The sequence below is a fragment of the Lates calcarifer genome, linkage group LG23, assembly GCF_001640805.2.
Source record: "Lates calcarifer isolate ASB-BC8 linkage group LG23, TLL_Latcal_v3, whole genome shotgun sequence".
NCBI classification, from domain to species: Eukaryota; Metazoa; Chordata; class Actinopteri; family Centropomidae; genus Lates; species Lates calcarifer.
The window spans coordinates 8607058-8634004 of NC_066855.1; the positions used below are offsets into that span (position 1 = coordinate 8607058).

The following is a 26947-nucleotide window of genomic DNA, read 5'->3' on the forward strand; positions in this document are numbered from 1 at the left end:
ATGGTTTTATATCTGGTTAGCCGCTAGGTGGCAACATAACCCTGGAGCCTGTCTCCATGGTGAGTGTGTAGATCTACTGTGGACCATCCCTATGCTTTGTTGATCTACAGCACACTTCCTTTCCTGACGCAAGTGCCCGGCAAGGCTGTTGCACGCCTTTATTTGTGGCCTCTGTACAGCAAAACTGGATTTTATAACGATTTAAAGTAGACAGACACTCCACAGGATAACTTTCACAAGAACGTAGGTGAGTGTATCTCAATATCTTATTAAACTCCGTGATAATTATTCGCTTTAGAGAAGTGTATTCGCCGGCTACACATGCGGCAAGGCCCGCTGCTGCTAGCGTTAGCTTAGCAACAGCCCGGCGCCACGTTAGGGTTCGCGTTGTTTTATCAGATATAACACAGCGATGGCTTGTTAACTGTTGGATTTCGGTGGGTTTTTACATTATGACGACTCTGTAAAAATGCACTGTTGAAAACCTACAGTTGCAGCTGCAGTTGGGTGTTCGGGTATATTGTCTACTTGAGCCATCTGTCAAAGCTAGATAACGCTAGCTAACTGAAGGTTGTCGTTGCGTAGCGGTACAGACGCAGGATGCTAACTTAATCAGCAACCCCGTTCACTTTTGTCTGGAAAACTGCATGTTTCACACGATTCATATTAAACTATTTTGAGTTAACTCTTTAAAATGTTTACGTTACGTTGTTATGTGCACTAACATCGCTCCAGGAAACAACCCAAGCAAGCATCAATTTCTTATTGACTAGCCTAGTGATATTTAGCTTGACAACACGCCATAAACGCTGTTTCTGCCTCTTTATATGTTTTGAAACAGCAATATACTATATTGTGATGTCTTACATGCAGTCACACTTCATTAATCAACTGAGAGATGCCGTTTTTTCTCCTTGGTGTGTGTTGGTGTTCAACAAGTCTACCTTGCAATAGTAATTTAAATGAAAAGGTGTATCCACCTGCGTGACTGAAAGTTGCTTTTAACTTCGGCATACCGTTTTCGTGTTGCCATCACATCTGATTAATAATAAGAAGCAATAAGCATCAGGTGTTCACATTTCATTTAGAACAGATGAAGACAGGTTTGCTGCAACATGTCAAATACAGTTTCTCATGTAATGTCATTTTGTCTTCACAGGCTGACAGCTCTCTTCAGCAATGTCTCGTTTCTTTGCCACCGGGTCTGACAGTGAGTCAGAGGAGTCCTCATCTGCCGATGAGATCACCCCTAAAGCACCCGGGACAACTTTCAAGCAGTCAGTGCAACTTACCATAAATCCCAACATCAGGACTGAAAGTGTATTTTCCATAGTGATCTCACACATCTGTATTATTTTCACAGGTCATTGCTTCTTAGTGATGATGAGGAGGATACTAAGAGAGTGGTGCGCAGCGCCAAAGACAAAAGGTTGGTGTGGTTTCTTTTAAGCCACATACCTTTAAAACTGTACAGATTGTCTCATCAGTAACTGTTTTTAATGCTTTCATTCCCAAATCTCAGATTCGAGGAGTTGACCAACCTCATCAAGACTATCCGCAATGCTATGAAGATTCGTGACATGGCCAAATGTCTAGAGGAATTTGAGCAGTTATGTCGAGCCTTCCTCAAAAGCAAGAATATAGTGGACAAAGAAGGCGTTCCTCCTTTCTATATTCGTCTTCTGGCCGACCTGGAGGACTATTTGAACCAGGTCAGTACCCCAGAGTTAAACCACAATTCTATAAATACCAAATTTGTGATTTAATTCATTTGGTGTTTTGTTTGCATTAAAAAGCTACAGTAACCTTTGTTAATACAGTCTGAAATGTTTAATGTCCCAGTCCCCACTTTTCCCGCTCAATAGTAATAATAAACATTATTTACTTTCCAGCTTTGGGAGGACAAAGAGGGCAAGAAGAAGATGAACAAAAACAATGCAAAAGCCCTCAGTACACTGCGTCAGAAGATCCGCAAGTACAACAGAGATTACGAAACAGAGATAGCCGCATACAAAGAGGTAAATTTGGGAAATGTCCCCCAATGGTTTTATGCTTCATATCATTGAAAATCTTGTCTAGTTAAAAGAGTTGTGACAGCAGTTGGCTGCTTTAATCTGGAGAATAGATGCATGGCGGTTAGCAACAGAGCAGCACTTTGCTCTTGAACAAGGCATTTAACCCACAGACAGTGAAAGAGCACCCTGACTTTACTCAAAGGTAAAATAAAATTCTCTGTGTTTGTTAGAACCCACAGGAGTCTGCAGATGAAGAAGAGGAGAAGGAGCCAGAGGATTCTGGTAAGCTTGCTTGTTTATATATATTTCAGTGATAAATTATGATAACTCTACACAATTTAACAAAAGAGTCAATTCCAACATCAGACTGGATGGATGACATATGTTTGCTTCATAGAATAAGTTTGAAGCTTTTCTGTGTCCTGTAGGATACCTAGATCATTGGATAAACTACAAATCAAGTTCACAAATGGGATTTTAATGAAATCTATAAATTCTGAAAACAGTTACATTTACAATACACGTCAATATACATATACAATATACATACAAGTCAATAACAGCTTTTAGTTTTATCACCACAAACACACTGATAGGTCTTTATTGGCCACCAAAGTAAACATTTTGCCTGTATTATAGCTTTTCATTTTGTACAAAACTCAAGAACACAGAAAATCAAGATCACAGGTGAACATTAAGACTTAACGTAGGTTATATTGAATAAGTGCGAGCATCATCTCTAAGATTCATCCGAAATTTTGTTCTGCAAGGCGCCTCTTCTGAGAGTGAGGCAGAGGATGGTGATGAAGGCGTATCAGCCAAGGCCTTCTTGAAGAAGAAGCCTGAAGCTGCCCCAGAGGCCAGCAAGTTCCTCAAGTCTGCCAAGGGATCTGGGGTAAGAGACCGAGACCAATGACAAGCCTGGTGCAAAACACCTAATTCCTGTGCCTGAGAACTCCTGTGTGAGGGGATATCCCAGCTAATGAGCTTTTCTCTGACAGGATGAGTCCACTTCTAGTGATGAGGATGATGATGAAGACTGGGGCTCAGACACCGTAGACAGCGGCAGCGAGAGCTCAGACGAAGGGGAGGGAAAGAGCGCCTCCCTGGCTGTGGTCTTCCTCAAGAAGTAAGCCTCCCTCTGTTTTTTTTTTTTGTTTGTTTGTTTTGTTTTTTGTTTTTTTGTTTTACAACAGTAGAGAGTCACAGATGCTCTGCTAAACCTTTTTCAGTCACATTTTTCTTACATTTAAGAGGCTAAACATTTTGATTTGACAAGTCCAAAAAAGTCAAGTAATTATTTCATCTCCTACAATATCATGTACTTACCTCCACTCCACCTTACTTTCACTCATATCATTCCCATATCTGTCCACAGGACCCACGATGCTGATAAGTCCAGCGAAAAGAAGCTTGGGAAAAAGAAAAAGCCCAAAAAGAAAGAGAGGCTAGAGGAGGAGGCTGAGGAGGAGGGAGGAGAGGAGGTTGAGGGAGGCTGGGAGAAGGTGAAGGGAGGCGTCCCTCTGGTCAAGGTGAATATATTGTAATAAATGCCTCTTTTGGATTTACTGTTATCATGGTTGATGCTGCTGAAACAAGATAGAGCAATAGATGATGCACATCCACATTTGTCCTTGCCACAATTCCACAGATTTTAACACAGTATTGTTTCAAGGCCAAATCTTAGCTTTTATTTTGTCTCTGGGCTGAAATGTTCAATTAAGGTAAGGAGCTTGCCTCAACAGAAACAACCATATGATATGGATCAACAGATAATCTTTATGTTATGTGGTGTATTCAATCTTTCAGGAAAAACCCAAGATGTTTGCCAAAGGCACAGAGATCAACACAGCAGTGGTGGTGAAGAAGCTGAATGAAATCCTGCAAGCAAGAGGCAAAAAGGGCACAGACAGGTAACACTTCATCAGACACTAAAGCTCCACTTCACAGAACATATGTCAAAAAACTTGGAATGTCTTTTTTTTACCTTCTCGTGTCTGTAACTTATTTCTCTGTAAGTGTTGTAAGTTGCAAGAAAGGATGTGATTTAAGTGTCAAACCTACTCTTATGGACAAGTCCTCATTAGTATTAAAAAATACAGTTATGAATAACCAGCAACCACATTCCTCAGCAACCCCTTTATTCAATGAGGATGATGATCATAATTGTTTTAGATATTTATAGCAATTTCTCTGATCTAATCCCCAGTCTGTTTTTTTTTTTTATCTCTGTAACAGGGCTGCTCAGATTGAACTGCTCCACGCTCTGGCAGCCATCGCTGCTGAGAACAACCTGGGCCAAGGTATCCTAGTCAAGATTAAGTTCAACATCATCGCCTCCTTGTATGACTACAACCCCAACTTGGCTGCCTTCATGAAGGTAGGAGCTACTGTTGATCTAAATGTTACAACCCAGAAAATTGTGAAAAATTAATCTTAGGGATTTGCACAAAACAAAATAAAGACTCACTGTGCATATTTATGTTTTGGCCCATTGAAATTCATTATAATATTTGATGTTATAAATGATCAAATACTGAATCATCAGAAACATATGCTTAAATGCAGCTAAATGTGTTGAACTGTCTGTTTGAACATTTTGGATTTAAACACTGATTTAATCATTCTGACCTTTAGGCTGATATGTGGAAGAAGTGCCTGGATTGTATAGATGAGCTGCTGGACATCCTCTTTGAAAACAACAACATCTTCATCGGGGAGAACATTGCAGAAGACAGTGAGAATCTGGGCGTCTCTGACCAGGTATCTTATATTTTCTTTTCGGTGTTTAGGTGCTCGGTTTGTTTTGGTTGGTAGGTTGACTGACCATCCCAAAACTGAACACCTACTTCTTTAGCTCACATGGGACTAGTTTGTTACCTTTTGCACAAACTGCATACTATGAAGCTGTGTCTTGTAAACCCAGGTAGAGGATGACATTGCTAAAAATACACATTTATTCCTTTTATTTTGTGTGTTTGTCAGCCTTTCAGGGTGCGTGGATGTGTGTTGACGCTGGTGGAGAGGATGGATGAAGAGTTCACCAAGATCATGCAGAACACTGATCCCCACTCGCAAGGTGAGCTACACTAGAAAACATACTCAAGACTCGCCAAAGTGTGCCACTGCATCATTTTTGTTTATCAAACTGCTCTTCCTAGTAGCTCATTGCTTTGTTCTCCACTCTTTCTCCAGAGTACGTTGACAATCTGAAAGATGAGGGACGAGTTTGTGGCATCATCGACCGGCTGCTCACCTACTTGGAGAACAAGGGCAGCACAGAGGAGATTTGCCGCGTCTACCTACGCAGGATCATGCACACATACTACAAGTTTGACTATAAGGCCCACCGCCGCAGCCTGGGCCTCCAGGGAGAGTCCAAGGTGAGTGTCATTGATATGTGAATATAATGTCTGGACATGAGCTTGTCTGTGAATTTATTATGAGTGTTGTGTGCTGAGTTGTGCTTCTCTATGTGCTTCATAGTCCGAGCAGGACCAGGAGGAGAGTGAGGGGGAGGACAGCGCTGTGATCATGGACCGCCTCTGCAAGTTCATCTACGCCAAGGATCGCACCGACCGTATCCGTACCTGTGCTATCCTCTGCCACATCTACCACCACGCTCTGCATTCACGCTGGTACCAAGCCCGCGACCTGATGCTGATGAGCCACCTGCAGGACAACATCCAGCACGCTGACCCGCCCGTACAGGTAGGCAGACAAGACACAATACCACACAAGAAAACGTACTAATTGCAAGAATAAACCCTTAATGAGATTACTAACCGCCTGTGTGTTTTTGTTTTTCATAGATCCTGTACAACAGAACCATGGTCCAGCTTGGCATCTGTGCTTTTAGGCAGGGCATGATTAAAGATGCCCACAACGCCCTGCTGGATATCCAGTCATCTGGCCGTGCCAAGGAGCTTCTGGGTCAGGGTTTGCTCATGAGGAACATGCAGGAGAGGAACGCTGAGCAGGAGAAGATTGAAAAGAGAAGACAAGTAAGTCCTTCAGAAGCAATGAAATCATGTCTTAGATCATGTTAGGCATTTGTTTTAATTTTGTCAAATAAATTGGCAGCTTAAGTTCTGACACTGGACCTAACCAAGAACCAGGCGAGCTAGATATGACCTCCTCTGCCACTGGACATTTTAGTGGAGTAAACACATGCAGTAGTCTCTTCCTGACACTGGAAATACTGAAAGACCAAGCTTAATCTGAGATTGTACAGAACCTGATGGTTGTCCTAACATTGCTTCCTCACAGGTGCCGTTCCACATGCACATCAACCTGGAGCTGCTGGAGTGTGTGTACCTGGTGTCAGCCATGCTGCTGGAAATTCCCTACATGGCTGCCCACGAGTTTGATGCCCGCCGCAGGATGATCAGCAAGCAGTTCCATCACCAGCTCAGGGTGGGAGAGAGACAGCCGCTGCTAGGTACGCAACACATCACCTAACAGCTCACTACATCAGGATGTTTCATCCACAGAGGAAAAAAGAGAGGATGACTGTGGCTCTCTCTGTTTCAGGACCCCCAGAAAGCATGAGGGAGCATGTGGTGGCTGCCAGCAAGGCCATGAAGATGGGAGACTGGCGTACCTGCCACTCATTCATCATCAATGAGAAGATGAACAGTAAGGTCTGGGACCTGTTCCCTGAGACTCAGCGAGTGCGTGAGATGCTTGTCAGGTCAGCAAATATTATTTTTATCATACTAAATTTATTATTGAATGTAAATTTCATTTATTGTGTTGTGGTAATTTACACCTCTGGTAGCTGTTGATTTAGATTGCTATGTCTTAATGATCTGGGGACTTAAAACTTCAATGTGCTGCCTTACATTCCCTCATTTTAATTAATTTTACAGGAAGATCCAAGAGGAGTCACTTAGAACTTACCTGTTCACGTACAGCAGTGTGTACGACTCCATCAGGTGAGTATAAGATGCAACATTTTTAACAGTGCTATTGTCAGTTACAACTAAAGCATTCTGCCTACTATCCTTAATGCAAACCTGATAAATCAACAAAGCTCAACCTCAGTTTTAGCTTAATGTGAGATTTGATTTTTACTGTGGAAAGAGTGTCAGTAGAATTTTTGTCCCTGTCCTCCAGCATGGAGACACTATCTGAGATGTTTGAGTTGGAGATACCCACAGTTCACAGCATCATCAGCAAGATGATCATCAATGAGGAGCTGATGGTAAGTGTGATTAGCTTCTCCATCCTAATGGGATTTCTGCTGCATCTTTACATGTATGTGATTTTTTTTTCTCCATTTGTATAATTATTTTTCTCAATGAAAGTGCTAAGAATATTTTTTTGTCTTCTCCCATCAGGCGTCACTCGACCAGCCCACACAGACCGTTGTGATGCACCGCACAGAGCCCACCTCCCTGCAGAACATGGCTCTGCAGCTGGCTGAGAAACTGGGCAGCTTGGTGGAGAACAACGAGCGCGTCTTCGACCTCAAACAAGGCGTCTATGGAGGCTACTTCAACAGAGGTGAGTTTAGACAACACTGTCTCAACCATATGTTTGCATGCTGTTAACATCCACCCTGTTTGTTAATGACCATAGTCTTACTACTTCTCCAAGACTATGAATGCTACATCTTTTAAAATTCCTCTTTGCTAGTACAGGTTAATGCTTTCCTAGAAAAATGTCAATTGGTTGTTGTTTGCATTACAGATCAGAAAGGTGGTTACCAACAGAAACAGTCCTACCAGAGAGGTATGTTAAGCCACACTGTTGCAACATGCCTCTGATCTTCTGCAGAGGCTGTCTGCTGTTTATTCATTCCACCTGTTAACTACATTGTTGACTGAGTTCGTTTTCATTTAATCAATAACTCACTTGTAATGGATTACAATGTCAGGTCAAGAATAAGTAGCTTCTGCTTATTTTTGTTTTTTGCATTTGAAACTGTGTAAAAAAAATATCAGGTAAAAGTATTTGCTTTTGTTGTCTGACAAAATGCTACTCGCTGATAATCTTGTTTTCCTCTTTGCATGTTCACAGATCAGAAAGGTTCTTACCAGCAGAAACAGCAGGGCTACCAGCGAGGCGGCTACAGAAACCAAAATCAAGGCAACTACTGAGTTTGGAACGTGTGGATTTCAGTCTTGCCACTTGAATTAGTCTTCATTCCATAACAACCACCACCACCTGGGTTTCTGTGCTTGGCACTTGGCTGTGTGCTGTTCTCCCTCATTTGACTTAAAACTGATCCTGAAACAGCTTAAAGCCATTGCAGTCCTTCTCACCGCATCTGTGTAGGGTCATATTCCAGTGCTGCCAACTTCTTTGGATAAATGTGAAGAGTTTTAAGGTTATTATTACTATTAGAGAATTGTACAATAAAGGCATTGCAGTGTGGCTAGCTTGTGGCAGTGCAGTTGGGCAACAGACACGTCAAGTATTGTTGACTTAACCTCCAAAAAACAATAATAAACAATGATAAACAGTGTGTTTTGACTTTTCGTTTTGGCGAATAGAGCAGGAGTCCAAAGAACAAAAAGACTGTTTGAGGCTGTCAGAGTTTGTGCATGAATTCTTTGATGAAGACATGAATATCTAAAGACCATTTCTATAATCTTAATATCTTCAGTTTTTGCAAGTGATGTACTGATCATGACATTCAGCAAATAGGTCAGATCAGTCAGACACTAGTGTCTGTCTCACTGTGCTCCTATTCTGTTACTAATTAGCTCTAGTAAGTTTAATTTGCAACACAGTCAAACATAGCTTTTGTTGTCTGATAATGTGTTTCTTACTACATGGATAAGTAATCAAATGTGCAGGGCAGGCAAAAAGGAAAGTAAGTATTGCATACGTCTTAATAGCTTATTATTGTAAAACAGATACTGACAGTTTTTAATGTACAGCAGAAATTACACGTTTTTGAAATGCATCACTTTACAACTTGTCCATCAAACATAAAGCATATATGGTTGTACTTAGTCGTCATCAAATCTTTGTTCAGTTTCACATTGTTATTTAGATCAAAACTATTACCTGTTGTAAGTTTCATGCTTGATCTACGTTTACTTCAGCTCAGTTTACAGTGGGCTACAGCTTTCATATGAGCAACTTGGGTAGAGATGTGCTAGTTTACATGGACTTGAACTTTTACTTTGTTCCCAGGTGGCTTCATCATTCTGTACATTTCCTAATTGGGAACATTAGCATGAGTGTGTTCAGCAGCAGAGTTTACACTCTGTGACACCAGTGCCTCATCCTGTTTTCCCTTTGTGCTGGTGACCTCTTAGGTGCCTCCCCCCAGACTCCGGCGGAGTCTCCGGCTGAGCTCTTGTCTCAGTAAATCCCTCTCTTTGCGGATTCCCTGCAACACGGTGCGGTTCTCCTGAGCCCGACGCACCAGGTAGGGGAGTGTGTCGTCCACTGAGCCATACGGCACCGACTTGTACACGGCATAACCCTCCTTAGCTGGAGCAAAGAGGAGAGAGACATAATGATGCCAAAGATCAAGTGAACTTTGTGCACACTCGTTACTGTTTAGTTTGAGACAGCATGTGACTTAGTGCCTGCTGTGTCATCACTGCCCATGTGTGGAGAGTATTTCCCTCCCACATATACCCCAAAAACCAGAACTAATTTTGGGGTCAAATGAAGGGAGTCATTCAAGCTTCCAGGGTCCTATGTTCCCTAGATTTATATGGAACATAATGGGAACAAGACAATGGGTCCTATGTTCCCCAGTTCTACAAGTGGGCTCTCTCAAGGCCCCGTGACGGGAGCCTGAAAAAGATGTTGCCCAGCTCTATATGTGCTTAATATGACATGGGCTACTGAGGGAACTCATCAAAGTGGATTTCTGTTCCCTAGCTCTTAATATAATGGGCCTACAAACACATGAATCTTAAACAAAGAGAGGCTGGGTGGTCAGAACTACTACAACAGCCGTGTGTGTCATGTCAGGCTGCAGGACCTTATGCAGAACGCCAACTGAGGCACAACTCACCCAGTGTGAGGGAGACGTGATCGCACATGCCCAGCAGTTGTCCGAAACACACTGAGCCTCCATCTTTGTCTATCCCCAGCTCTTCCATCCTGAGCATGATACACACAAAGGATGCATTATACAGTATACAGCAGTGGTGTCCAACCTGGGCTTCGAGACCCTCAGTAAGGGTCACTCCATAGCACTTCTTTGTAACTCCACATTTTCAGATTTCTTTCATTCTCAAACTTGTAGCCTTTATTCAGATTTGGTGCAGTTCCCTCTAGAGCCACAAAGAGCTTTATACAACTTGTCTTATATGTAATAGTACTCCTCAACACCTGTAAACCAACTTTTATGTCTAAAACAGGTTGAGTAGAAAAAACAAACAAATTTATGCCACAAAAAAGGTGTTTCTATCTAATTTAATCTTTTGCTTGTTTTCCTGTAAATTACTGACAATTTTCACTTTTCCGGGACTCTAAATTATTCAAAAAATGTGAGTTTCACTTCACGTGGTCTGACCGTTTGGCAGCTTTTCTCACTGACTCCTCGTTGTGAGTGGCGATTATGATCCTGTAGCACTCAGGTTTCTGGGATATGACTTCCAGCATCACATCCAGGGAGCCATTGTAACTGCACATACACAGGTAAAGGGAAAGTTCACCATAAGAAATTGTGTGTGTGTGTATATTTTTAACAGGGTCAAATTTACCAAGTGCAACAGGCCTTCATTAGTAAGTAATGCATTTGAATTGGCTTTAACCAGATAAAAATGTTTGAAGTGTAGATCCATGTACATTGGTAAGACCGACTGAGCCCAGACTGTTCTAGACAGTTTAAGTTTTGTCTGGGAATCACTGCATTTGTCTGGTTGTAACTAATGGCCTCTGCTTCCTATCCACCTGTCATTTGTGTCCTCCCAACACCAGTGGATGGGGTCCAGACGACCCTCTTTCTCTGCCAGCTTCCTCTCTTTGTCCATGTAGGCTCCTCGCACCAGCTTGACCCCCAGACAGAAACCCTCGCTCTTGGACAGACGCAGAGCTTCTAACAAGAGGGACCTGGACTCCTGAAGGACACAGGTGGAGTGTTTGATAATGTCTCCTTTTTAGAAATGTTTTTGATATTTGTCAAATTCGTAAGAGAAATTAAGATGTTTGCCTTCAGGTAACACTGGTATGTGTTCCAAATCCAGGCGCCATCTTTGTTAAACTTCTTCATCATCGCCATGGTGACAAGAGACAGGGCAGGGTTCATGTAGGTGTACTCTGCATCAACCAGGACTCTGACTTTGTTTACACTAGCCTAAAAAAGACAGATAGCAGATACAAAGCAGTGAATTCCAGGAGCAAATATGAAAGAGTGATGATGCAAAATAACAATTGAATTATTCACAATCATACAAATTTACCATAAGCCATCAAATCTGTACCTCTGCTATTTTGTTGAGTCTCTGCAGACCACAGAGGAGGTGGGCAACTTCATTTTCATCCAAACCAGGGAAGCTGATTGGCTGAAAGAGGCAGTTTCAGGCAAAGTCCGAAGGTCATTTAATGTCAGACTCACCCCCATCAGTGTTTAAGGAGGACATTTAACATGCTAAGTTATGTTGGTGGAATGTGGACGTACCTCTCCATCCATGGCTTTCACAAGGAGGTTCAGGTCATATGGCTGTTGTGCAATGATGGTTGTGAGTTTCACCTTGATATAAGCAGGACAGACTCGTCAATGAAAGGAAATACACAATGTAAAAAGAGAGTAGATGCTGGGAAATACGGGGGGAGGCGTTCAAAAACAACCCACAAACAACTGTGAACACTCAAATGTGAATTCTTATCTTTTTTCCCATGTATTTGAAGTACACTCAGGTACTGTTTGACTCAGGTCCACCACACAGGGTGTCGGGGTTCTCATATGGCCTCAGAAAACTGGAAATTTCACAATTTTTTTCCCTTATAACCCAAATATTATTACCAATAAATGTCATTGGTATCCCATAAAATCAAATCTAAAAGACCCCTATATTGAAAAATGGAAAGAAACAGCATCTGAAAGGTATTTAAAATGTCTTCTATTATCTTATTTACAGTAAATACGAGTGGTGACTCTGAGCTGGAAAACATTTGCCTTACACACAGCTCTGGGCTGAGCAGGGCTGTGATCTTCAGCTGCATCATCGGGTCTTTGCTCCAGGCGTTGCTGTGGGACATTCGCACGCATTCCAGCATGGCCTCCATGTTGTCATCATATCTCTTCTCTCTGGAGATGATAAACGGTAACAACAGCAGAGTAGAGATGGATGGAGTGTGTACTAGGCAGAAATGTGTGTGTTTTCTGTGGAGCTGGGATACAGTATGGTAAAATGCATAAATTACAAATAAAAGTCAAGTTGGAGGGATGAATTAGGGATAAATAAAACAAATATTTATTCCTCCCCTTCATTTAAAACTGATCCACCTGATGAAAAGGAGTCTGAACTGTGCGCGAGTTATGAATACAGAGCCATACCCAGTGCTTTCTCCAAGATCCTCCTCGATCGGTACTGCCAGCATGGGCCTCAGACCCAGCAAGCTCATCTTCTCCATGGACTGCGAGATCTCCCTCTCATTCTCTCCAGCCACAAACTGTGCATACACAGTGGGCCGCAGCAACAAGGAAAACCCCCTCCTCCCCAGGAGAGTGCGAGCTATGGACATTAGCTGAAAGTGGAAGAATGAAAGATGAAAAACAAGAATAAACTTTGCCAAATGGTTTCCTTATCCACAATCCTGCTTCATTTTGTGCATCACTGAATTCAGACCAAGTGTTCGTCATTCAACTATCAACTATCAGAATAAGGAATCAGTTATAAACACAAAATGACCATGAATGACAATGTCGTGTCTCACCTTCCCACAGTTGTTAACCAGCACAGGGAAGGAGCAGAGGCGGAAGATGCCCAGAGCACGGAGCAGCTCGCCCCAACTCTTCACCCTGAAGGCACTGGGATCCTCAAAGGCCAGAGTCGCTGAGAGGAGGTCCGACTGCCTGGCAGCCACCGTCCTGGCTGCCGCAGTACCCATCAGCCTCAGCGACAAGAGGTGAGGAAGTGAGGGCCGCAAATGAGAGAACATCATCATCCCTGGAGAAGTAAGTGTGTGTTTGTATATGTCAGCTTGCAAGTGGAGTCTGTTTGGATAAATCAAGGGTATATATATATATATATATATATATATATATATATAGAGAGAGAGAGAGAGAGAGAGAGAGAGAGTCAGAGAGAGTCAGAGATGATGCATTATCAGTGTCTGAGTGGTCAGCTCAAGAAGAAGACCTGATCCTCTCATGTCAGAACCTGTTGGAAGAGGAGAAGGAGAGAATAGCAGCAGTGTTTATGCAGTTACCAGCCTCACTGCACGGTGCTGTCAGTTTATACAACAATGACCAGAGACAATGACTGTATCAAATGTAGAAAAACTAGTTTAAAACAAAAAACCTTAAAGAGATGAGTAAGTAAAAGTTAGGAGTTGGGACAATTTGAATCAGGTGTGTGTCAGGAGTAACAAGAGTAACAAAGACATATGAAACTGATTATAAAACTACAAAAGAAACAAATTAGTAGAAACACCTTACCCACTCTTCCTGAAAGCAGCACTTAGAAGACCACAATGATGAAAAGCTAAGCAGGTGCAGTTTTAGGGTTTGTAGGTGACCCAGTGAAATTCATCATCTTTTACCTTACCCACTGGTTAATGAGTGACTACCTGAAAAACTGAGTAAACATTAAATTGACCCTTAGCATCAACCTGCAAGTGTTCAATCGGTTTTACATCAGCCAAATGGACATTAAACGCTCATGCTGGATGAGTGTTGTATGTTGTCCCCCCCCCATTTTTTGCCATTGGATATATGGCTGTAAATAGCAGTTCTACACAGAGATTCAAAAGTGGGTTAAATACAACCATCAGCTCCCAGCTGCCTGCATTTATAGCTGCAGTTTTGTAAAGGTGAAACTGGGATATTGCAATCAGAAGCATCACAGTCTTTATATGAGGTTTTATGAATGCTTGTCACTATCATTAAATGAAGGAATACTTAATGAAAAAAAGCCCTCTGTGACCCAGAAAGAAAAGTGGATGCATAACAAATGAGGAAATGATTAACTGCTGCCTGCTGCCATCCTTCTCATGTATCTCTGACCCGACAGACTGAAAGTCCTTGAACGCCACTCATAAGTTTTTGCTGTGCTGACACTGCTGACAAATCAGACATGAAAAATACTAATCACAAAATGACTGATGCTGATAGTGGTTTACCTGTTTCTCAGCTTCATGACTAAAGAATTGGGGATCTCCAAGCAATCACATCAACATCTAATTAGCAACATCTAATGCAGTCAAAACGATCTGAGTTGATACTTTGGTAAACGTGCTACCACAGTATGCATGGATCAAACAACTACAAGCGGTAACCGTGATTTGTTTTTGCAGGTGATCCAAAGATCTAGATTTCAGCAAAAACAGAGAACTCCATTTCTAGTCTACATAGTCATTTTGATTATGTTTAATGTTTCAATTGAAAAGAATTGAACAACAAAAACCTGGAAAAGATACACTTTTTATTTTTCACACTGGAATGGATATTTGAAAAAAAAATATTCAGCAGCTATTTACAAATCTGGATCAATTTCATTATCACTATAACAGCTCAGTAAGTAAGACACACACACACACACTCACAGCACATTGGACTGCTTGAACTAATGCTACACATTGCTAAAACCCCTAAAAAGCGCTATAAGGCCAAAACATTTAGTCAACATTAACATGCTTTATATTAAAACACAGGTCTTGTGCTCATGTCCAGGTACGACCCCTGGGGGTGGGCATGACCATGCTGGTGTTGCCTGTACAGATGCCTGAATGGGATGGAGAGGGATGAGTGAGGGTCCTGACACAGTCGGAGAGGGTAGGACGGAAAGGCCGGGTAGAGGGCTTGGGGAGGTGCGGAGGAGGGAAGAGATGGATCCAGCTGGGGGAGAAGAGATGGGTGGTGCAGTACCATCTCTGGGCGATAGGGACCAGGGGGGTTGAACTGAGGGATGGCACCTAACTCAACTGGAGGGTACGAGGAGGAGGAGGAAGCGGCGGAAGGATTGGGCAAGTTCTGAGGATGGGCTGTCAGCGGGAGCGGTGGAGCAGAGGAGGAGACGGACTGCTGGAAAGACGAGGAGACACCCAGGCAGGAGGAGGGTTGGAAAGGAGGGTGAGGAAGGGAGGCGGGCGGATGAGCAAAGGAAGAGGGAGGGAAGGCAGCGGCAAGGGAGGGGGGTGGGGCCTGGTGGCTCAAATTTGGGAGGTGCAGGGCGGGGTGGGCAGGGGCGGGGGACACATTCGGAAATGAGAGATTTTGCATGTGCGGGGGGACGGAGGGGAAGGAAAAAGATGTGGAGGCGCCGTGGGTGGGGAGGGAGCATGGCAGAGGGTGAGCTGGTGGTTGGTTTTGGTTGGAGAGAGGCTGAGCAGCAGTTGGAGCAGGATCAAGATTTGTTGGCAGGATATTTGGGTAGATAAATGCTGCTGAGCTTTGATCGCTGGGTGAATTATTTCCGCTGGTAACAGGCCCACCCTGCAGCACCTGACTGGGCTGGGTGAGCAGAGGATGAGAGGATATCTGGTCCTGCAGGCCCGACTGACACGCAGAAGCCGGGGCAGGATAGTTGGGATCTGCAGGTGCATGGGGGCTGATCATCTCTGGGATGGCGTGATAGGTATTGGCAGAGGGAGAGGAGGAAGAAGAGGAGGAGGAGGAGGAGGAGAGGAGCGGCTGTGGCGAGGAGGAGTTGGAAGGAGGCGGAGTGGGGAAGGTGAAGGAGGTCTGCTGCAGAGAGGGGCTGGTGGTAGTAGAGGAGGGGAGCGTGGGAGAAGAGGAGAGGATGGAGGGATAGTCGATGGTGGGGATGGAGGGCTGAGGGTCAGAAGTATCTGAGGGGTCAGGGACGGGGAGGGAGGAGAAGGAGGGGGATGACTGAGGAAGAGGAGCCGAGGGGAAAGAGGAGGAGTTGGCCCGCGCAGCAGGGAAGGTGGAGGTGTAAGCTGCTTCACCCATTGTGTCTGATCTGTGGAGGAGAAAAAGAAATAAAAACCTAATTAAGTTCAGTTCATTTTTGTGCTAGAACAATTAGTTGCCTTTTGTAAATATACACACACACCCACCTTTCAATTATACTGTTCGCCACCTCACTTCCTGGTGTGGCCTGCATCCCATTGGCCATGGAGATGCTGATGTCAGACATCTGGGATGCCATGAACGCGTGACCGAGGTCTAGCGGCTGCTCCGGGACCAGTGTGTCCTGATAGGAGGTCTCCTCTGGTCTGTACCCACAGGTGGGATCAGGCAGTGGTGGCAGAGAGGCCAGAGCGAGGGCCTGCAGGTCTGTGCTGCTGGTGGTGGAGGTGGAGGAGGTGGTGGTGGTGGTGGGCTGCGACAAAATCTCAGTAGAGTCGCATGGATCACAGTTCACTGAGAGAGACAGATGGAGAGGCAGAGATGTTTCAGGAGCAGCCAGGAAAACAGCAATACTAAGACTGGTCAAATGAATGATTTAAAGTGGTGTAAGTCTGGTTATTATCCCACTTACCGATATCCAAGGTTTCTGTCAAGACAGACATTTTGCGCTTCTGTCTTGCATCTCTTTGTCTGCAGAGAAAAAAGAAGGAGTTTAGATTTTCTATTAAATGAAGTGTATGTATCTGTATGTGTGTGTTTCTGTGTGGGCATTTACTTTTTGCTGTTCATGCCATCCTCTCTGAAGCCTTTAGCGAAGGGGTTGGAGTTGATCTTCAGCTCTGTGATCTGAAAACAACAACAAAAAAAAACAATCTTAAGTTTGGTTTACCTTCTCTCTACTTCTGGTCTTGGCTCTTATTTTCCTAATTTTGCATTTGCATTTCACAGAGTCTGTTATTGTCATTGTGACAGGTATATAGATGCAGTATTGTGGTACCTTGTTGTTCTGGTAGGCAGTGACTGTGATAAACTGGGTCTCAGGGAAAACAAAGGAGTGCTGCCCTCCGCCCCACCTCAGCACGTCTCTGGCCTCAATTACATGAACTCTGGGCTGGTAGCGATGCAGCGAGTGCAGGATGATCTGGAGATGTAAAAAAAAAAAAAAGAGGTTGGCTGACAGTGTACAGAGAAGGTTTTGTGCTGTCTTTCTGCTGTGTCAGTCAGTCTGCAGTACTTACGTGTCCCTGTGAGTCCAGAGTGTTGTTGGTGAGCTTGGCATAGTGAAACGAGATGGTGCGACTCTGCCAGTGAGCACCTGTGGCCGGGGAGTCTGGGTGGATGAACACCCGGTCTGGCAGCCTCGCTTCCGCCCCGCCAACGGCCTGCCAGCCGCTGCCTTGGAAACGATAGCGGGAGTTGTCTACCGGGATGATGTCCAGGAGGAGGATGTAACGTAGAGATGGATTCAGGCCTGACAGCTTCAACCTCAACCCAGGAAACATCCGCCTAGGAGAGTAAGGACAGTAGAGAAAGTTAGAAATCATGCACTTAAAAGTCACCTGTTTGCCCATTGTCCTATTAGAATGAGGGAATTAAAAATAAGGATGAAAACAAAGGTGCAAGAGCAGTCAGAGGTCAAAGGTCGGTGGCCACTGTATTCTCTCACCTGCCCTTCTTTGTGATGATCATCTCTGTGCCCACTGAGCTGAACTGTTTCCATAAAGACGCGTTCTCCAGCTCCATCCTCACGTCATCTTTCTGGGTTTTGGTGGCAGGCTCGTTGGGAACTGGGGGAGGGGCCAGCAGCCTTGGGGGCAGCGCTTTAGCTGCAACATCACAGGCAGGAGGGAACAACGGCATGTGGGCAGAAGCGTCCCGGTCTGAGGAAACATTGAAAAAACTTCACATGAACAGAAGTTTTAGTTTTCATCACTGGTGGCGGAGTCCGCCTTTCTCGTCTACTCATACCTACAACTTGAGTTTGTTTTGTTGCACTATAAACAGACACACCAGTGTATTTCTGACAAGGTAGCTACTCAAGGAGTGTTTGTTGTCATATTAAACCTTAAGTATTAGGTCAAATCAACCAGGACTGAAATCTTAAAGAAAACAATCAAAGTTTAAACACTTATGAAACACAATAAAATAAAATGGAGTAGTGTAAATCTTTCCTTTGTGGCTATAACTGCTAAAAACTCAGTTTTAGTGGCTTTAATTTAATGAATTCATCCATGCAGGCTAAATATTCCAATTTTTTAAAAAAATATGAAGGTTGTTTGCTGCTGCTTTTCAACGCAGGCCTCAGCATCAGAGCATCCCTAGTCTGAGAGCTGCAAATAAATGCCCCATCGTAACCGCTGCCTTTGCTAAATAGGAGTTAGCTTCAGATGCAGGAGAATGTTTTAGGTACACAATTTAAAATCCCGGATAAACACTCAAGATTTAATCAAACTGTCTAAAAGCATAAAATGAGGTTTTTTAAATGCATACACTCTCCTCCTCACCTCTGTAAAAGCAGTCCCCAATCCGCTGTGGTCCCAGACTCAAACTGGGGTACATCTCTACACTCAGCATACTCCTTGTCAGCGTTTACTCGTCCTCTTCACCTGCTGCAAAGTAGCATTTCACTCTCCAACTCCTCTTTCTCCTTGTTTCTTTTGCAGTTATTCCAGCTGTCTGAAGTTAACAAAGTGTTCTCAGTCTTCTGTTTCACTGGAAACCTCTTCTTAAAATCTTCACTTCTTTCTTGTTCCTATTCCTCTGTCGTCCTTTGCTACAAATGCCCATGGTGGTGAGCTGCTCTGTTAAATAGGTGTGTGGGGCTTCACACATAGGGCCAAATGGCCCCATTTTCACATAGCTCTGCATCTGCCTCCCTGTCTCTCCACCCTGTCCCCTCATCTTCCCTTATGTCCCTACTCACCTAACACAAACAACACTGGTCATATCGAGAGGTGGTTAGAAAAATCTGGGGTTTACTTTAGTGTCTGAAAGAAATGTAAAAAAACAAAAAAGAAGAAAAACATAGATGTTACATATGAATTCACATATAAACCAACTCGTGCACACACATAAATATGCAGAAAAAATGTAATGATAAATGATTGAAAGTTATATGAACTCTGTCGATTGGCATTTTACATAAAATAGCTAAACTATCCAAACTATATAAAGTAGGTATAATTTTCACCACCTTGACCAGCAACAACAATGAAATATTATACTATATACGAGGGGGCTTCAAAACGTTTGTGGAAAAAGTACATAGCTAAAAATCATATGCAGGGATTTCGATCTCAATGCACCTGTACGTTCTCGTACTAACGTGCCATAACATGTTCTAACATGAACCCTTAAATGCATGTTGCAATACAAAAATAAACATCATAACTTAAACCCTTCTTTCCAACTATTTTCCACAAACTTTTTGAAGCCCCCTCGTACAGTACTTTTTTGTTGCTAATACTTCTGTACTTTGTAGTGACTTGTGATTGAGTGTTCTTACATTGTGGCATTGATACTTGACAAAGAATGTTATAATTCTTGTAAATGCTTCTCAAGTTTCAAATGGCTCTTACACATCCACATAAATCTAGTAGTTTACTGGGAGGCCCCCTGTGGCTGTTTGATGACTTGATGACATGTTTCTTCCTCTCAGCAGTCTGCCTGTTAGTCCTTCTCTGCAGGGAGTCAGCCCTTGAATGAAGCTGGAAGAGGAAGACAGTTTGGCCCCATGGCTGCAATTTGCCCACTGCACAAACATGAGTGTCTCAAAAGGTTATATGTGGGTTTGGATAAAAGCATGAGCTCAGTTTTACAGATAATTCTGGCCAAACATTTCCCAAATCATTTTTCGCTAGAACTGTTGAGTGAATCGATTCAACACAAATCCTGCTGTCCTGTGCGGGACGTTTGGTGAACAGACAGGATTATGGTTAAAACACAAATAAATCACAACAATGTAGACCACACAGACAAACCTCAGATGATAGTACCAGACAGTTAGGTGGTTAGTATGAGCGGCAATACCACAATGTGAGAAGACTTTTAGAGAAAGATACTCAAAGTAATACTATACTATTTTTGCAGTAGTATCGCTTCTGTTATCTTTCTTTTTTCATATTTTACCGGATGTTGTCAGCAAATGTCCCATTCAGCTTTTGTTGCATAAACTTAAATTCCTTGAAATTTAAGGAAATTCACAAGAAATCCTTGTGAGACTTATTATTAATAATATGCAATAAGTGGCAGCGGTAATCTGATGCTTTTAGGAGGACTTGACAACAGACCATAGAGGGTCTTTAGCAAAGGATTACCATTACATCATGAGTACAGCCTTTGCAACTTAAGTGAGCGACAGGATAAACTTTATTTCTGTGTGGATGATTTCCTCGCAAACAGTGTCTGTGGTTGAAGATCAATACTTAGAAAAGGGAAAAACTCAACCTGACAAACACAACCCAAAATCAACCTGCCCACAGACATTCCTGCCAGTATAAAAGTAACAGCTGGAGTCACTTTGCAGGAGTGAAGTATAAATGTTGTTCTAGTTGTTGTTTTCCTTCTCCATCTGTGTACGTGTTGCGTGCCGGGGAGGAGATAAAAGCTAGCAGCGCTTGAGGGGAAGTGGAGGTGTGAGCACCACGCTGAGAGAAAGGTCATTACCTTGATGGGGGCTAGCAAGGCGCGTGTGACGTCTCTTAATGTTTTTACGAACGGACAGGTGTGTCTCAGGCACTGCAGCCACCAGACTCTGTAACAGCCTGATAATGAGGACTGTTACTTCTTGTTTTGTGTTTTTTTTTTTTTTTTTTTTACCATTACTTGAGTGGAGGGGGAGGGGGAGGGGGGCCGGCGTGTGTGCTGTTTACAGTGCATTAAGTATTACCACAGGTCCTGCTCTTTGACATGGATGTGCTAAGTGGTTTGATGTTCAGCTTTATTTGGTCACAGAGATCTAAAGGTCAGCTTATTATTAAGAATTTCTGAGTGTTTGTCTTTAAATTCTCTGCACAGAACTGCCCCCAGTTTGACCAAGCAACATAACAGGAGTTTGTCTGATTTCCTCAAGCATGTTTATGACAAAGCAACAAGCCTTTTAATCTGACAAGGATTACTCAACCCCCCACCCACCCCAACTGTCTACACGATGCAAACACTCCTCCCTTTTAGGAAAAATGTGTGGATGTTGTAATTCTCTCTCCACACCAGCAATGGGTGTACTTGATGTCACTGATTATCTGGATTGAAACACGCTTTGTGCTGCTTGTGAATAAATCCAGCGTGTGCGCGAGCCGCATGCATTTAGATTACAGATTATGTGCATCAGTCCATTTTTTTGATCAACCACATCCCATTTTTATTAAGACCCTGCCAGAAATACATGATAGATAATACAACATGTACCAAGGAAGCACTTTGCATCATTAGATGAGGGCACAGTTTGATGTTTTCCGAAATACAGCTCTACTGTAGCTTTACATAAAGAGCTTGAATGGAAAGTAGGTAGTTTTTTATGTAATCATGTCACACATTGTATCTGGCCCTCACAGAGACAACAGACATTGCCTCTGTTAAAATAAAGAAAAGATATTCTGCAATTTACCCAGCAAAAGTTAATGATTCTTGTCTAGTGCAAACAGAGCTCATGCTGGTTAGACCACTTCCAGAGGGTCTCTGTCAGCCTTTGACACCACCACGGTGACCCTGTCAGGAAGACGCACAGCCAGCCTCTCCCTGAACACAGTCAGAAAACCCCGCTCACTGTTGCTGTGATCGCTGAGGAGGACACTGGTTCCATTTGCCACAGCGTCCAGGACTTCGTGGTGGGACATCTCACCTGAAAAATTGATTATCTGGTATTAACACCTGCAGGCATAACAACTGTGATATTTTTTTGTTAAAAACCTCTACCTGTGATGTAGAGGTCTGCTTTGACCGCATTCAATACTGAGGCCCCTGATCCAGCACACACAGCCACAGTGCACACAGAGGACTCTGAAAAATATAAGACTCACTTTTACTGCACATTTACAGCTTGGTCTATATGTGAGCTATCAATCTGCAGAGAATGCAGGTACATTCAGACCCGTGGCAGTAGTTGTTATCTATTTCAACTCTCAGACTCAATATGAGGTTTTAGGTTTCTGGTCATGTTCTTTATGATGTGCTTGAGCAGATCATTTATGCTTTCAGTGAACAAATTGTGTAGTATGTGTTGTTGGATTGACCCACATGTCTGCAGGTCTGCATGCCAACCAAACTCTACAATAGTGGAATTTACCAATGATTTCCTTCCTGATAAAATTTGTACTCATTTATGAAATCAGCTAACCTATTGTCTGCTTGCAGACTATTCAGGATGTCTACTGAGCCCAACACCTGACTAACTGGTAACTTTTGTAATTGTTGTTTACATGTATTTTATTAACTTATACACCAGGTTAATAGTCTGCTCTGTGTACACAAGGTCATTACCTAGTGTCTGCCCCAATCCTAGAGCCAAACGGAGGTGACTCAAACCCAGGTGGGACTTCATTTTCTGGATGGCTGTTGCCACGGTTACTGGCTGGTCCAAAACGCTGAGTCGCCCTTGGCCATGGCCCGGGAGAGGGGGCTGCAGGAAGTGACAGGTGGAAGGTTTAATTTAAAAAATTACTACTAAGCATGAAACAGAATATCAGTAAATTATAAAATAAGTAATTGTGACATGTAACAAGGTAGCAAGAGACAAATCTTAAAGAATTCAGTTTCTTCCTTGGTTCATCTTGTGATATTAACAATGTGCTGTACCTTCTCTAACTTCAGGATGCTGAGGGACTGGCTGGGAGCAGCGTGTCGTAACAGAGTTTGGACACTGGGGGTCAGCGCTGAGTCACTGCAGGTTACACTGACATGGAGCCCACTGTTGTCAGGTCTGAGGTATGAGGGTATGAGGGTAAACACACAATCATTCACCAGTGCAAAAGGCCTCAGTGGTGTTTTTTGTATGTTTAAACCTATAACCTATAAATCCTATACACTTTACACTTTATCGCTGACCATGTTCTAATTTATATAAATGGTTGGTGTCTGTTCTTTTCAGTATGTTGTCACCATTTAGGCTTGCTGGAAAGAGGTGATCAATCAGAATGCTTAGGTTTTAGCCTTTACTTTGTCATGCTACCAGCTTGTGGTAGAGAAGGTGCCGGAAGCTTTGATATCCAAGGTGTGAAAGCTGCCGCTTGAAGTGCTAAGTGGCTTGAAAATCAAAGCCAGGGAACTAATCAAAACTAATCAAAACTTACTTAAGTTTAGGAAATAATATGCAGTGATGTTACATACATTAAACTTGAAATTAATTGAAATTGAATACACATATTGGTCTGTATAAACATATACATGACCTGCTAACTGAATGCTGAAGTGTTCCACCATCGCAAGCCCTCAGTTCCTCCATGACAGCGTTTAGTTCGTCTGTGCTCCTGACCATGAATTCCAGTTTGTGACTGTGGGTGGCACCACCGTGGGCCTGACTCAGCACAGACACCTGACCACTACCTGAGGATCAAAGACAGACATCAGAGATGGAAAAAAAACACTCAGGGGCTGAGGTGGAGGACACTCGGTCAGAATAGGAGACCAGTGGGTCAGTGTCACTTGTCACAACATTTTAGCCTGTGCTTTCATTAAATATGCAAGTACTATACACACTGTACATGTGACACATTTTCCATCCAGAATGACCTCTTACCGAGTCCCCCCACCAGCCAGTCATTTACTCCTCCTTTAACACTATCCCACGAAGTGTGAGGGGAGAAGATTGCTATCCCAGCCTCCACCGCCCGGATGGCCAATCGCTGCTTCCAGTCTTTCTGAACTAGACGCTTGATTGGCCGAAACAATGGCGGGTGATACGAGATAATGAGGTCACAACTTATGGTCTCCGCTTCCTCCATGACGGCATCTGTAAGGTCATTTGTCAGCAGGACGGTTTTAACAGGCCGAGATTTGCTCGGCTCCACCAAGAGGCCAACGTTGTCCCATGACTCAGCAAGGGACAGAGGAGCGAGCTGCTCCATCACCTGCAGAACCTCTTTTAGCTCCATCAGGCCAGGACTGTGGGTAGAATGAAAGAGTGAGCGGGTGGAGGAGAAACGAGCAGATGGGTGCAGGGGAACTGAGGTTTGTCGGCTCGTCAAGAAGCCGTGACTGTGTGCAGGTGGAAGGAGAGATGGAGGGATGGATGTTGAGGCAGAAGAGCAGACAGCAGAGGGTGGGATGTAGCTGTTCCTGGTACAAAGTCTTCTGTAGGTGAGCAATAAAAATGTCCAAGAGAGATTTCTGCATCCAGTCAACATCAGTGGAGACCTGTGTGAATAAAAAAGTATGTACTGTTTAATACATATCAAGAGGACATCATTCTACTGAGTCTTAGATACATTTATAAAACAACTAGTCAGACAATTACTGACAATAATTTAACTGGCAAAATCATTTATCAGTCAAAATGGCAAACTGATTCCAGCTTCTAAAACATTATCTCTACTTCTCTCTTTTTCTGTTTTATTTCAATATTAACTGGACACCTTCTGTTTCATTTGAAAAGAGTCTTTGTCACCTCAGGGTGTTGAGTTGCCATCCTTTATTCACTGAAACATTTAATATATGATAATAAAATAGTAAGTAGTCTGTGACAGCTTATTCTATTATTGAAGTCACAGAGCTGCAGAGTACGGTCTGGGAGGATGTAAAGCAGCTTATCAACCAGTCCAAAAAACTACTGATCACTGTCCAGATGAGCAGAACATTAAAACCAACTTTGACACCCAGGAACCCTTTCAGCCACCCCACCTATCATTCATTCTGGTCTGAAAAACCTCCAGGGCTTCATCCAAGTTTGAGCAGTCAGCAACAAAAGTACACTGGTTGAACTTAAATGACTCAACAATGAACTCTCTAATGTTTTTTCCCCTTTCTTATTTAATGAGGCAGACAGTAAAGATTTCTGGGCCTAGGCTTCTGGGCTTAATGTTTAGTTCACTCTTGCACTGAAAAAATAATGTGCCGTGCTTAAACCCTCTAACATGACCTACAAATAGAACTATGAGTACTGGAGAGCATGCTGCTAACGGCACGGCTAGCTAGTTAGCTAACATTAGCCACTGCCACACACTAAATTAACACCGCGATAGTTAAAACATAGTATCAATATATATACACGTGCATGACTAAACGTATCAAACTTTCGCTTGCCTTGCACTTAAGACAAACCTGCTGCTGAACACATTCCTCTCGGAGTAACAGAGAAACTGCAATGTATCTACTGGAGAACAATGTCCCCTTCCGGCTTCCGTTGCGACAGTAATGTTTTGATCGGGCAGTTGAAACGTCGGCGAACACGATTATAAAAAATTTTTGAGTAAAAGGGTTTTTTAAGTATGTAGTTTTAATGCATTACCACCGGTGGTAAGACCTCAGAAACACTCCTGTCTTTGACAAATATCGGCAGTACTTGAAAAAAAATATAAAAATATAAAATATATATAAAAATTAAAAATAATTTTAAAAATGATAGAATTAGTCCACATAAAATGAAATTCTGCCAAATCTTCAGAGAATAATTCATACACATATGAATATATAATATGCAGCTTCAGAGCTTTGATACAAAACATGAGAGGTTGGTTTTTATGGTGATGATTTTAGGTTACTATAGCAACCAATATCCTCATCCACTGTACCCACATTTTTATAGCAGTGTTTATTTCCAGTATTTTGTCCAAATAGCTTCTCTGTTATTTCCTTACTTTGTCACATGAAAAGCTACAAATATTCAGAATGATCTTTAATTCTTAGTCAGTTTGAAAACTCAAAACTAAAAGTGGGGGAAATGGACACTGTTTTGATGTAGCTGAGATCGAGATAGAATATATCATTGACAACATAGATGTAAGCTATAACCCTCAGAGCTGTGACTCTGAAGGATCCTGTTTTTTGTGATGTGATAAAATGTTGAATTCAAATTCTAATCAGTGGACCACACAATTACAGTTTGATTTATATAGGACTTTATACAACAAAAGTTACAAAATGGTTTGCATTAAAAGCATGAAAAAACCTGATAGATTATACAAAACATAAATGGACACAATAACATAATTAATTTAGCTAAACAACAAATTTCTTCTTTTTTTTTAAGTGAGGCAGTATAAATCAGTTTTAAGAAGTTTTTAAAAAGTACTAGGAACAAATGAATAAAAAAAGGGAATAGATTCAAAATCACAGGGACAAAACAGCCTGACTGTTCATTACAACAACTTGTAGTAAACACAGAATTTTTGTAAACAGAACTTGAGTGGGTGAATTTAATCAGATGAAGCTGAGGCAATTTACTGAGCTTCTTATTGTTATCGGGCTGTCAGCAACACACTGAATGTCCTCGCAACAGATGTTTCTTCACAGTCAGTTCTTTCTTTGACACTTGATATCAATTGATAAAGTTGTGCTGATAAACAACTAGATAATAGTATTGTAATTAAAAGAAAATACTTCGGCACAGAGCCAGTTAAAAAGCCAGTATATAGTTATTGGTATTACATAACACTGTTTATATGTAATAATAAAAAAAATTAAAACAAATTCACAGATTAATGTGAACAGGAAAAGACTAGATGACTTTGATAAGCTGTATTAACCCTCACAGGCCAGGTGGTCCAGCAGGAGATACCCAAGGTGCAACCAGCACTTCTTAGAAGGATTACCAGGACTGTTGGAATAAACAAATGAAAATCCGGACACACCAAAACAAAGACAGTGGAAGGAAAGGATTAAAACCGCAGTTCTCATTATGTGGCGTGACAACAAGCTGCTGGGCTGACTGGCTACCTCAGAATTGAGTCAGAGAGCAACCGAGAGAGAGATTATTGTGGATTAATGCAATAAAGGTCAATGCTGGATGTTAGAAGGATCAGGGAAGGATGAGGGCAAAGTCCAG

The 26947-nt window shown here is 42.6% G+C and overlaps 4 protein-coding genes across 7 annotated transcripts; 1 reads left to right on the forward strand and 3 right to left on the reverse strand.

Annotated features, from left to right (window-relative positions):
* Positions 1-83: 83 nt before the first annotated feature.
* Positions 84-8487, forward strand: eif3c (eukaryotic translation initiation factor 3, subunit C). Its single transcript, XM_018678357.1, has 23 exons — positions 84-247; positions 1160-1277; positions 1364-1429; positions 1523-1712; positions 1893-2018; positions 2246-2297; positions 2786-2910; positions 3017-3144; positions 3394-3547; positions 3825-3928; positions 4254-4395; positions 4653-4778; positions 5001-5094; positions 5211-5398; positions 5502-5726; positions 5828-6019; positions 6285-6456; positions 6549-6708; positions 6887-6952; positions 7134-7221; positions 7358-7523; positions 7710-7751; positions 8040-8487. Exons 2-23 carry the CDS (start codon positions 1180-1182, stop codon positions 8117-8119), a joined length of 2784 nt encoding a protein of 927 aa, XP_018533873.1. The 5' UTR covers positions 84-247; positions 1160-1179; the 3' UTR covers positions 8120-8487.
* Positions 8488-8850: 363 nt separating this feature from the next.
* prodh2 (proline dehydrogenase 2) lies at positions 8851-13750 on the reverse strand. 3 transcript variants are annotated; one of them, XM_018678359.2, is made up of 11 exons: positions 13597-13750; positions 12873-13152; positions 12493-12683; positions 12117-12243; positions 11614-11685; positions 11417-11497; positions 11146-11289; positions 10887-11053; positions 10507-10617; positions 10003-10091; positions 8851-9467 (listed from the first exon to the last, which is right to left on the reverse strand). In XM_018678359.2, exons 2-11 carry the CDS (start codon positions 13101-13103, stop codon positions 9286-9288), a joined length of 1395 nt encoding a protein of 464 aa, XP_018533875.1. In that variant the 5' UTR covers positions 13104-13152; positions 13597-13750; the 3' UTR covers positions 8851-9285. The 3 variants fall into 3 exon arrangements, with proteins under 3 accessions (XP_018533875.1, XP_018533874.1, XP_018533876.1); XM_018678358.2 differs by having other exon boundaries at positions 12873-13318; positions 13597-13737; XM_018678360.2 differs by having other exon boundaries at positions 12873-13105; positions 13597-13729.
* Positions 13751-14759: 1009 nt separating this feature from the next.
* tbx6 (T-box transcription factor 6) lies at positions 14760-18892 on the reverse strand. Its single transcript, XM_018678265.2, has 8 exons — positions 18477-18892; positions 17639-17852; positions 17211-17478; positions 16970-17113; positions 16748-16818; positions 16604-16662; positions 16179-16485; positions 14760-16081 (listed from the first exon to the last, which is right to left on the reverse strand). Exons 1-8 carry the CDS (start codon positions 18544-18546, stop codon positions 14800-14802), a joined length of 2415 nt encoding a protein of 804 aa, XP_018533781.1. The 5' UTR covers positions 18547-18892; the 3' UTR covers positions 14760-14799.
* Positions 18893-21305: 2413 nt separating this feature from the next.
* On the reverse strand, positions 21306-25341 carry nif3l1 (NIF3 NGG1 interacting factor 3-like 1 (S. cerevisiae)). Of its 2 annotated transcripts, none has more exons than XM_018678362.2 (7): positions 25225-25341; positions 23705-24321; positions 23358-23511; positions 22765-22888; positions 22450-22588; positions 21886-21969; positions 21306-21811 (listed from the first exon to the last, which is right to left on the reverse strand). In XM_018678362.2, exons 2-7 carry the CDS (start codon positions 24309-24311, stop codon positions 21627-21629), a joined length of 1293 nt encoding a protein of 430 aa, XP_018533878.1. In that variant the 5' UTR covers positions 24312-24321; positions 25225-25341; the 3' UTR covers positions 21306-21626. The 2 variants fall into 2 exon arrangements, with proteins under 2 accessions (XP_018533878.1, XP_018533877.1); XM_018678361.2 differs by having other exon boundaries at positions 25207-25340.
* Between the last annotated feature and the right edge of the window lie 1606 nt (positions 25342-26947).